The sequence below is a fragment of the Tachyglossus aculeatus genome, chromosome 16 (assembly GCF_015852505.1).
Source record: "Tachyglossus aculeatus isolate mTacAcu1 chromosome 16, mTacAcu1.pri, whole genome shotgun sequence".
Lineage (NCBI taxonomy): Eukaryota > Metazoa > Chordata > Mammalia > Monotremata > Tachyglossidae > Tachyglossus > Tachyglossus aculeatus.
The window spans coordinates 25,208,670-25,221,212 of NC_052081.1; the positions used below are offsets into that span (position 1 = coordinate 25,208,670).

General features: G+C 44.7%; 1 protein-coding gene across 1 annotated transcript in view; it reads right to left on the minus strand.

The window, feature by feature from the left end:
* Nucleotides 1-12,543, minus strand: part of LOC119937977 (SEC23 interacting protein) — a 53,205-nt gene that overhangs the window by 30,259 nt on the left and 10,403 nt on the right. The window contains exons 4-8 of the mRNA XM_038757604.1: nt 9,543-9,736; nt 6,052-6,141; nt 4,406-4,526; nt 2,174-2,263; nt 1,498-1,639 (exon numbers count right to left, since the gene is read on the minus strand). Coding sequence (XP_038613532.1) covers nt 1,498-1,639; nt 2,174-2,263; nt 4,406-4,526; nt 6,052-6,141; nt 9,543-9,736 — 637 coding nt within the window. The remainder of the gene's footprint in view (nt 1-1,497; nt 1,640-2,173; nt 2,264-4,405; nt 4,527-6,051; nt 6,142-9,542; nt 9,737-12,543) is intronic.

Consider the following 12,543-nt stretch of genomic DNA (forward strand, 5'->3'; position numbering starts at 1 on the left):
AAAAAACTCAGTAAAGGTCATTCAGAGGGCTGGGGTGAGCTGGATAATTAAAACTAAAGTCCATACCTAAGTCTGCTGGCTCGGGAACTAGGAATCAATGATGAGAGGAACTACTGAAGTAAGAATTGTTTGCTACACAGGTTAACAGTCCTCCAGGCCAAGAGCGCTCTAACCTGGAAAAGCGGGGAGAGCTGCACTCTCTCGGTGCTCTCCCTAAAAGCTGGAGAACTCAATTATTGCAAACTCCTCCACCTCACCCGATAATGGCTTTCATATGAGCGAAATCACTTTCAGGCTGGCAAAGTACTGGATAATTAGGCTTTTACCAAATGTCAGTTATATCGGTTATAATCTGGACTCTAAGTTGGCCTTGGGCGGGAAACGTGTCTGCTGTACTCTCCCAAGTGCTCTGCACGTAGTAGGTGCTCAATAAACACCACTGACAGATATGAAAGGTTTTTCTCCACGTTAAAACCACCACAGTGGAAAGTCATTTCGGCCATAATTCAGTGGTTGTGGTTTTGAAGAGCTGTGGGTTATGGAAAAATCATATTAAATAAAGAACAGCTGGAACAGTGTGTCACGGCTGAGGCTGGGGATCGATTCTTCGATCGATGCCCCGTGCCATTCACACCAATGTCACTTCTTACACCAAGTCCCCTGCGCCAACTTGTCGGTCATAGTATACCTACAACAGATTTATGCTGTGAGGGAAACAATCCCTCAAACTGCCATTGTGCTGTATCCAAATTGTTATATGAAATCACATAACAAATAACTGGCATTAAGCCAAGCCCTACAATCCGCTATGGCTCAGTACTAAAATTCTTTAAAACAGAGATTCCTTAATTCACTATCTTTAATTTCCAAAATTTTTGTCCCTCAAATTACTGGTATCTTCTAAAAGTGGCAATAAAGTGTGTAAACCACTCTTTAGTACCCCTAACACACCTCACCTTTGCTGATATCTAAAACTGGCCTTCAGGTGGTTATGTAGTGATCTTGTAATCTGCAAAGACCCAGCATTTTCTCAAAAGATCACCCTCAAAATTAGCACGGCATTTTTTTACATTCATAGCATAGCATCAAATTTCCTTGAATATTTCTGTTGCTATTTACAACCTGGGATCAGTTTCGGTTATTCTTGACTAATGATGGGAAACAAAATTATAAAAAGGATTCTCTCCGTCCACAGAAGGCGGACAATCAATTTCGGGTTTCAAGTGCAATACTCTCAATTTCCTGGCTCAAGTTTACTGGAAAAACCAAAAGATGAGCAATCGGAAACTCGGCCTCGTGGAGGAGGTTGGCGGTTTTTCGGCGGATGCTGTGGGAAGAATGGGATGCCATCGTCTCCACGACAGTCGTGAGGAACAGCCGAACCACCCAAAAAGCCCAAAGAGTTTTCCGTATTAGCCTTCTATATTCAATCTGGGGCTTTTACTAGTATATAGTGTGACAGACTCAATCTAAACTTCAGGCGTATCCCATACAAACCTATCAACATCAGTAGCATCTCCGTGTAAAGAACTGTGCCAATGGACCGGTAGGAACTCCACTCTGCTTACTTTACGGTCGTCCAAAGACGTCCTGAAATGTGTCTGCAGCAGTTTTAAGGACACGCATCTAAAATCATCAACTTCAGAGAAATAAAAACAATGAGAAATTCCAATGAGGATGAGACAATTAGCCAGGGGAATAAATAGTACTTCAGTCAATTACTTCAATTATACTAACGTTTAAAATTCTACAAGGAAAGCATTTAAGAAAATAATTTAAATGCTCTAAATCCGAGAAAATATTCAAGATGTTTAAAAAGCAATTATTAAATAATTTTGCAAAATCTTTTAATGTAATCAAAAGTTTGGCCTAAGCAATACTACACATGTGAAAAAGTTTGGTAACAGCACTTCATCTGCACTGCTCTAATTTGAAAAAAAAAAAATCTCAAGTAGTCACAATATATGCTCATGAAAATGATAATTTCATGAGAGAAGAACGGGGCTAAAAGCAAAAACTAACAACAAACGTATGCCTCCCTACCTAACCCGCCTAAAATGATACAAATGTGTTGCAGTATTTCATCCTATGAATGATGAGGACTCTAGAAACTCATCTGTACTAAAACATTTGCAGATGAAACTTTAAATAAAAATGAAATGATTAAACATACCACACTCGGTAATGCTTCTAAACCTTAAATCACACACGGGTCCGATGCCATGTACCATAAACACTAGATGATCCACCTGGGCCATCTCACCTACAGAAAGAGAAAGGGGAGAAAAGTTACCCACGAACTCTCGACACGAAGGCTACTTGACTGCAAAGGGTTTATCGATGAGTAAAAAAATTATTTGACTCAGAGAAACGATCTGAATAGTTTTTAGGAGTTTAGCCTCCCATCTATCTTCTAAGTTTTCCAATCAATTTCATGCAGATGTAATTAGGTGCCAACTGCTTGGTAAAGTGCTCTGCACATAGAAAGCACTCAATAAATATCACCAATGGATGGACTGATATATAATGGAGTAAAATAAACATGCAGAGACAAACCAATTCTCCATCTACACCCACTCCCTTGGAGAACTCATTCGCTCCCAAGACTTCGGCTACTATCTCTAAGTGGATGATTCCCAAATCTACATCTCCAGCCCTAATCTCTCTCCTCCTCTGCAGTCTCGGTCCTCGGTTAATCAGTGGCTTTATTGAGCGTTTACTGCGTGAGATGTGATCCCTGCCCGAGTTGAAATTCTACAGGGGGAAGCAGACGCAAACCCAAGAATCTATACTTTATGATATAGATTATAGTATAGTATAGATTCAAGTATCTATACTTTATAGATACTTTAGTATCTATAGAAGTATCTATAGATACTTCTTGTTAGTCTCTGCAGTCACGTGAGGAATGAGACTTCATTGCTATAAAACCATGGCCCTAAAACATAGCAGGAGGTATGCTATAGTAGGAGGTATAAGGGGGTATGGTGATTGAGTGCTTTAAAGCCGACGGAAAGGAGTTTCTGTTCGGAGCGGAGGTGGTTGGGGAGTGGGGAAACACAGACTGAACGGTTTGTAGAAAAATGATCCGGGCAGGAGATTAAAGTATGGACTGAAATGGGGAGAAACAGGAGACAGGGAGGTCAGCAAGGAGGCTGATGTAGTAATCAAGGCAGGATGGGATAAGTGCTTCGATTAACCTGGTGGCAGTTTGGATGGAGAAGAGAGGGTGGATTTAAGTGATGTTGTGAAGGTTGGAAGGACAGGATTTGGTGACAGACTGAATGTGTGGGTTAAATGAGACAGATGAGTCAAGGGTAACGCCAAGCTTATGGGCTTGTGAGGCAGGGAGGGTGGAAGTGCTGCCGACAGTGATGGGAAAGTCGGGGGAGGACAGGGTTTGGGTGGGAATGAGAAGTTCGGTTTTAGACATGTTAAGTTGGAGGTCAGTGGGTCACCCTAACAGAGATGTCTTGAAGGCAGGAGGAAATGTGAGACTCCAGAGAAGGAGAAAGATCAGGGCTGGAGAGATAGATTTGGGAATCATCCACAGAGAGATGGTGGTTGAAGCCATGAGAGCGAATGAGTTCTCCGTGGGAGTGGGTGTAGATGGCGAACAGAAGGGGACCCAGAACTGAGATTTGACGGGTGGGCGGCAAGTGAGGAGACCACGAAAGAGACTGAGAACGAAGGGCCAGAGAGATAGAGGAGAACCAGGAGCGGACGGTGTCAGTGTGAAGCCAAGGCTGGATAATGTTTCGAGGAGACGGAGGTGGTCGACAGCGTTGAGACCGTTGAGAGGTCGAGAAGGATGAGGATAGAGGGAAGGCCGTAGGGTCTGGCCTGAAGGAGATGATTGGTGACCTTGGAGAGGACAGTTTTGGTGGAGTGAAGGGTGTAGAAACAAGATGGGAGGGGGTCAAGAGAGAACTGCAGGGGAGAAAATGGAAGTAGTGGGTGTAGACGACTCGCTCAAGCAGTTTGGAGAGGATTGGTAGGAAAGAGATGGGATGATAGCTGGAGGGAGTCCAAGCAGGGGGTCCCAAATGATTGGAAGAAACATGTTTGGATTAAACAAATTTAAAATGCTGATGAAAGCGGGGAACTGTCTCCAGCAAACCCACTGCTTCCCGGTAATAATAACAGCTCCAGTAACTGTGCCCTTTGGGCAAGTACAAGAAACAGGTATAAGATATATAGGACTGAAAACCCACAAAAACTCTCTATGTGGTGCAATACACAAAAACAATTACATGGAAAAATAGTTTTAAAACATTGGCTCCAAAAGTGAATTCCAGCACTTAGAACAGTGCTTTGCACATAGTAAGCGCTTAATAAATGCCACTAAAAAAAAAAAAAACTCTGAATGTTGAACAGAGACGATTCAATAGGATTGTTAACTTACCAGCAGGAATTTCACTGTGATCATCATCAATTCCACGTTTTACCACTCTAGGCCTTGTCTGTCCATCCTGTGTGGTTCCCCACTCATCTGGCATTGCGGAGGGCTGGAACTGTACTATAACCTGAAAATATGTTCAACAACAATGGCTCAGGCTTGGCAGAAGAAACTGGTACTTTCAAACGGTATTTGTTATGCACTTAACTAAGTGCCAAGCACTGTACTGAGCGCTGGGGTGGATACAAGATAATCAGGTTGGACACTGTGCATGTCCCACATGGGGCTCTTGGTCTCAATCCCCATTTTACAGATGAGGAAACTGAGGCACAGAGAAGTGAAGCGACTTGCCCAAGGTCCCACAGCAGACAAGCAGCAGAGCTGGGATTAAAGCTCAGGTCCTCGCTCTTCCCACTGGGCCATGTCGCTTCTCTACTTCCTCTTTTTTTATAAGTAAAGCATTAAATACTGGTCTCGGTAAATGCATGTATTTTAGCTAGCAAAATGTACTCAGAAAAACACAGAAATAAATGCTTAAAGGTCAGAGTTTGGGAAAACTAACTTGATACGTAAACAGATGGCATTTTAGGAAGGTCTCCCATGGAGAGCACTAAGCTGTTTCAGATGCTAATATAAATTTGATTAGAGAATGAAGTCCCCCTTCTCTAATTAATAACCGCCTTGTGTCCAATCCCCATTCAAGGCCCTTTGTCCCTTTGTGAGAAGCAGCATAGCATATTTTAGGAAGGTCTCCCATGGAGAGCACTAAGCTGTTTCAGATGCGAATATAAATTTGATTAGCGAATGAAGTCAAGCACCATCCCAAATTCTTTCAAAGCTTCAACTGCTTGATGCCTCAACTACATTCAGATAGTCTCCATCTGAGCCGCACAGATACGACCTTCTACAATTTCAATCACGCTAGTTTTACAAGCAGCATCCTAATGAATCACCATGCAACCATTTCGGTAGCCTCTGAAATAGCGGGCACAGGATTCAACCTCACCTTTTAAATTCAAAAAAGCAGAGGTTCAGATGGATTCTTGCTTAGCTAAGCCGCCTCGCCAGCCGGTTTTTTGCCACCCCCGTCTGAACTTCACCAGCCCAGCCCGCTCCAGCCCGCGCCTTGGGTTCCCACCGCTGCTACTCATTCTCGGGGCCCAAAGCAACACCGGTTCCCCGCTCCCCACAAAGGAGCAGGCTAATTGCTAGCCCTGGTTAATTGAGCTGAAGTCGTCGGTCACGGCGGAGCCAATAAAGTCAACAGCATCAACCAGTTTGGGATGCCGAAGCACGTGAACGGGGCTTCTAATACTCCACTTCCGAGACAGCACCATCTGAGAATTTACAGATTTATAAGACCATTTTACATATGCTGGAAGGTCCATTATGCTGGAAAAAGACTAATCGCTCAGCTCTCTACCCTTTAAGCACTTAGGTATATATCCGTATTCCTTCTTTCTTTATACTAATGTCTATCTCCCCGTCTAGAGTACAAGCTTCTTGTGGGAAGGAAACGTCTCTACCAGGACCGATGTACCGTACTCTCCCGAGTGCTTAGTAAGGCACTTTGTGCTCCATAAACCCACTGATTATCACATACCCATCGTCAATTATCTAATACCACTTAATCACTTACGGGCCTCCCTTACCTTAGGATTATGCATGACGATTGTTTCTCCATTTGGAAATTCAAGTCTGCGGTGCCACTGATTTGTTGTGATGGCTTTTTTATACTCAGCCTGAAATAACCACAAAATATTTTATTACGAGACAACTTGCCCAGGCCAAACTATCAACCGCTCGCGGAGAAATCGAGCTCTGAAAAAAGAACACACTAGAAAACAACATGAAACGGTCTGCCAAAGACCTAGGCAAGAGGAACGAACGGGTCTGACCCAGGCGTGACGACTCTCTGCTGTTTCAAACAAGGAATATTTTCCTGTCAGAGATTCGGAGTCGCTTTGTAAATCTGTTGAAGTGGGCAGGTTCCCCAGGTGAAATAATTCCAAAAATAAAGCATGATAGACTCATTTGTTATTGACTACTTCAGTGACTGGTTGTTCCACTGACCGAATTAACAAATGAGGAGTTATTTCCGTAAGGATTCCAGAAGGATGTGATACCTGCGGAATCCATTCTGTGCTTCCTGTTGCAGATGGGCAGCGTCTCCCTTCCCTAATTAATAACCGCCTTGTGCCCAATCCCCATTCAAGATCAGACAGAGCACAAGCCTGGGTGTCAGAAGGACCCGGGTTCCACTCCCGGCTCCGCCTCCTGTCTTCTGTGTGCCCTTGGGCAAGTCACTTCCCTTCTCTGGGCCTCAGTTACTTCATCTGTAAAATGGGGATTGAGACTGTGAGCCCCACATGGGACAGGGACCGTGCCCAGCCCAATCTGCTGTATCCACTTCAGCGCTTAGTATTCCTGGCATACGGTAAGCACTTAACAAAACACCATTATTATTATTATTATTTGTGTCCTTATTACTACACTTAAAATCAAGAACTTTAGCAGTCTGGGGCTGAGGAGCGTCTGATCTGGTTACGCTGCATCTGCTGCAGAATTAAGCCCAGAACTTGTGTTTAATGCGTCGGCACAGTTGTGTGCAAGTTGCATTAATACTACTACTACTAATAATAGTAACCCAAACACCTTGAGATCTGTCCCTATATAATCATCATCACCATCAATCGTATTTATTGAGCGCTTACGGTGTGCAGAGCACTGTACTAAGCGCTTGGGCAACATATAGAGACAGTCCCTACCCAACAGTGGGCTCACAGTCTAAAAGGGGGAGACAGAGAACAAAACCAAACATACTAACAAAATAAAATAAATAGAATAGATATGTGTATATATATGTATATATATAATCAGCCCAGGGCAACGTTCTCTCTTGATCGGATGCTACCGCTCTTCCAGGAATCTTTCCAAAATAGCATTCACTGCCTCTGCTAATCTTCAGTCGTCCCAATGGGTCTCCCCAACCTGTACTTCCCAAGCGCTTACTACAGTGCTCTGCACACAGTAAGCCCTCAATAAATACGACTGAACGAATGAATGAATGAAAACCTTTGTTTGCTCAGGGTGACCTTTTTCCAAAACGATTTGAGGAGGGCAGGTGGCCCACACTGGCCTCTTTCTGGATGCCGAAAGTAATCTTTTGGCCCTGACTGTGTCACGCTGGCACGCACGGCAGGGCCTCCGTGGAGCAAAAGGACGGCAAACCCTGGGAAGCACGTCCAGGGTCTGCAATGGTCAGTTTAGGAATTTTCAAAGGGACAAAAGAGACCTGGACCCGTTCTAACTGAAACTGTGTGTGTTTTTAACACGGAGAGAAGCAGCGTGGCTTGGTGGCGGGAACACGGGCTTGGGAGTCGGAGATTGTGGGATCTAATCCCGGCTCCGCCACTGATCAGCTGTGTGACTCTGGGCAAGTCATTTAACTTCCGTGCCTCCGTTACCTCACCTGTAAAATGGGGGTTAAGGCTGGGAGCCCCGTGTGCATCTACTCCAGCACTTAGAACAGTGCTGGGAACATTAACAAATACCATGATGATTATTATTATTTAATGCCAAGCAGCTAGAAAATGAAAGAAGCCAGGTTAGCTGATTTGTCCCACCATCCAGCAGAGGTAAGGACACACTTGAGCTCCAATTGCCACACTTGGTCTTCTGCTGGGACAAATCGGACCTATCCTCGTCTTAGGGGAAAGGGTATTGAGGGGAAGCAAAAATGCATGAAAACTTGTACTTCAGTGATTATCCCACTGCGCCGTCGGGATGTATGATAAGGTTCTCCCAGCGTTAGTGAGGCATTATAACTACATGGCATTACCACAGTTGCTATGGAGCCCCCTCCTTCCTTTCCCCCTCCTCCCCTCCTTCCCCTCCCCACAGCAGCCGTATATATGCTAATAAATACCGTAATGGTAATAAATACCGTACGTATTTATTACTCTATTTATTTATTTTATTTGTACATATTTATTCTATTTATTTTATTTTGTTAATATGTTTTGTTGTCTCCCTCCCCCTTCTAGACTGTGAGCCCGCTGTTGGGTAGGGACCGTCTCTGTATATTGCCAACTTGGGACTTCCCAAGCGCTTAGTACAGTGCTCTGCACACAGTAAGCGCTCAGTAAATACGATTGAATGAATAAATGGTTACTAAGGTGGGTTCTGTTATTGTTGTTGCTGTTATAGTGTTTGTTAAGCACTTACTATGTGCCAGGCACTGTACTAAACACTGCAGTAGATACAAGACCATCAGGTTGGACATAGTCCACGTCCCTCATGGGGCTCAAAGCTTTAATCATCATCAATAGTATTTACTGAGCGCTTACTGTGTGCAGAGCAGAGCTTTAATCCCCATTTCACAGATTAGGCACCAAGGCACAGAGAATAATAATAATGATGATGATGGCTTTTGTTAAGTGTTTACTATATGCCGAGCACTGTTCTAAGTGCTGGGGGGAGATACAAGGTAATCAGGTTGTCCCATGGGGGGGCTCACAGTCTTAATCCCCATTTTACAGGTAAGGGAACTGAGGCCCAGAGAAGTTAAGTGACCTGCCCAAAGTCACCCAGCTGACAAGCGGCGGAGCCGGGATTAGAACCCATGACCCCTGACTCCCAAGCCCGGGCACTTACCACTGAGCCACGCTGCTTCTCTAAGTTAAGAGACTTGCCCAGGGTCACAGAGCAGACATGTGGCGGAGCCCGGATTAGGAGCCAGGTACTCTGACTTCCAAGCACACGCTCTTATTCATTCAATCGTATTTATAGAGCGCTTATTGTATGCAGAGCACTGTACTAAGCGCTCCAGGAGGGAGTTAACCCCCGACCCTCCACAGGGAAAGCACCTGTCTTCAGGCTGCCCAGCCCACTGGCCAACCCTATTCAGGATCCTAAGGCACAGGCGTCAATCAACGGTATTTACGGAGCGCTTTCTATGCGCAGTTTTCCAACCATCCCGAATTATCCAGAATATAATTATTGGCGCTGCTGAATACGGACCACAATGTTCTTCAATCCTCAATAAGATAAGCGTGCTTTATTGGGTTTCCACTGCACCAGCGCAAGGCGAACGTAGGCCTTCTCCGGCCAGGATTTAAAAGCTAGAAAAGATGATACATACCTCGAGCTTTTCGCTGAACTCCTCTGTGTAAGGAATAAACCTGCTCTCCGTGTCTCCCTTGTAAAACCACGTGCAACGCCTCACTTCAGAGTGCTCTTCTTCCCAATACACAGCCTTCCTCATTCTGTCATACAGGTAAACGTCGTAACGTCCTCCGTCGGTACTTAACACCACACTCTCTGGATCGGGCTGGACTAGAAAGATCAAATTGAGCTTTTGAGTGGGCTCCGCCTCTCAGTCTGCTCACCATCATCGAGCTTACGGGACAGGAACTATTTTAAAGTACAGACGCTGGAAATGTATCATTATCGACAATAGTCTTTTGCACGCAAGGCACTGAGAAAAGCATACAATCTAAAATCAAGGCAACTTCTAGATGACTTTACAATTGAATGAGGGGGGAAGACGTACGATTTGATAAAGTGGAAGAACAGAAATAGCCTGGCCTTTCCTTGGGTCAGCAAAACTCCACACATTCTCTCTGCACACGGGTTTATTGTGTCCTGGGTGTGTAGATGCAGAATGCACGTTTGTGAAGGGGCAGGGGGATGTACGCATGGGAGGGTGAAAGTACAGAATACATGGGTAGGTCGCATGTTTTTATATAACCCTCCCTTCTGTAATTTATTTTAGGATCTTATCTGTCTCTCCCACTGGACTGTAAGCTCCTTGAGGAGAGGGCCCATAGCTATTTCTGGTTCATTCCTTCTTTCATTCGTATTTATTGAGCGCTTGCTGTGTGCAAAGCACTGTACTAAGCGCTTGGGAAGTACAAGACGGCAGCACGTAAAGACGGTCCCTACCCAACAGCGGGCTCCGTCTAGAAGGGGGAGACAGACAACAAAACAAAACAGGTAGGCAGGTGTCAATACCATCAGACTCATCTGGCGTATTCTCCCAAGCGTTTAGCACAGTGTGCTGCACACATCTGCCACTTAAATGCGATTGACTGATTAAGGATTTTATGCATCAGCCTAACTCTACCTCACCATCACGTCTCCAGCCTCCGTCCCCTTGCTCCCGCTGTCCCCTAGCCCAGGACTCTTCCCCACCATCCAAATCTGCCAGACCACGGGTCTCCCCACACCCCGCTAAAATTCCCTCTTCTCCAGAAAGCCTTTTCCGATTAATCCAATAACACCCCAGTCAGGTCGGCCCACACCCGCCATTAACCTTTATGTGCTTTTTTTTTCATTCCCATCCTCAGCTCTCATATACACAACGCTCATATTCTTTTAAATTTTATGTATACACTCATTTGCACATTCAGCTGCTTCATCCCGATTTATCCTTGTTCTTCCTCCTGTTTAGACTAAATTATTTTTGTCCCAATAATAAAATATTAATAATACACTCGTTTCTTATTAAGAGCTATGTACCAAGCACTGTACTAAGCGCTGGGGTAGATACAAGATAATCAGGTCCCACAAGGGCTAATAATCAAAATAGGAGGGACAACAAATACTAATTCCCCATTTTGCACATGATGGAATTGAGGCACAGAGAGAGTGAGTGACTTGCCCAAGGTCACAGAGCAGACAAGTGGCAGGGGCAGGATTAGAACCCGGGTCTTCTGACACCCAAGCCCATGCTCTTTTCCCTAGACCATGCTTCTTTTCCTCTATTAAACTGCAAACTCCTTGAGGGCAAGGAACATGTGTCTTGCTCCTGTTAATGCTGTCCTCTAGACTGTGAGCTCGTTGTGGGCAGGAAATGTGTCTGTTGTTGTATTGTTCTCTTTCAAGTGCTTAGCACACGGTAAGCGCTCGGTAAGCCCACTGTGGGCAGAGAATGTGACTGTTTACTGCTGTACTGTACTCTCCCAAGTGCTTAGAACAGTGCTCTGCACACATGAAGCATGACTGAATGAATGAATGTCCAGACTGCTTAGTGATCAACAGGCACTCAAACACCACTGACTGATTGATCTAGAATTTGTTTACAGGAGGAATAACAAATAGCTTCAGGTGATTTTCCTTAAGCTATCCTTATGAAGCAAAAACCAATACAAATAGAAGAACGGCCCCTTAAAGAAATTTATCTTTGGACTAGAATTATTTATTTATGGATAGATAGATAGATAATATATATAATATATAATATATAATAATAAATAGATATATATTCTAATCCCGGCTCTATCACTTGTCAGCTGTGTGACTTTAGGCGAGTCACTTCACTTCTCTGGGCCTCAGTTACTTCATCTGAAAATGGGGATTAAAATTATGAGCCCCACACGGGACAACCTGATTACCTTGTATCTACCCCAGGGTTTAAAGCAGCGCTTGGCACATAGTAAACGCTTAACAGATACCATTATTATCTAGATATATATATAGTTGTCCTTTATTCTTCAACATTACTGACACCTAAATTCGCCTATGGGTGTTTGTGTATGGCTGAAAGCGCCAATATGAAATCCAGAGTCCCAAATACACTGACATACAAAAACCGCCCCCTGTTTTGCGATGATCCTGTCAGCTGTTTCAGCCCCTGCCATTACTTTCACTTTTGCTTCATAATTCTTGGGAAACGTCCGTTCGAAAAGAGCCACTCCTCGAATTCGATGGGTCGTGCTCTTCGACCTGTGGCAACTGCCTGTTTGGGGCTAAGATTCAGTGTCGGCTGAGGCTTTAAATGATGATGACGGTATTTGTTAAGTGCTTACTATGTGCCAAGCACTGTTCTAAGTGCTGGGGTAGATATAAGGTAAGCGGGTTGTCCCATGTGGGGCTCCCAGTCTTAATTCCCAATTTACAGTTGAGGTAACAGGCACGAAGAAGTTACGTGACTCGGCTAAAGTCACACAGCTGGTAAGTGGCAGAGCCAGGATTAGAACCCACGACCTCTGACTCCCAACCCGGGCTCTTCGATGGAACAACCGATCCCTCCCGCTCACAAAAGCTGTGGGCAGAGAGATTCTCCCTCCCCATCCCTGCCTGAGGACTGGGAAATGGGAATCTCCAGCCCCAGATGGGGCCAGGGAAGGAAAGGAAGGAAA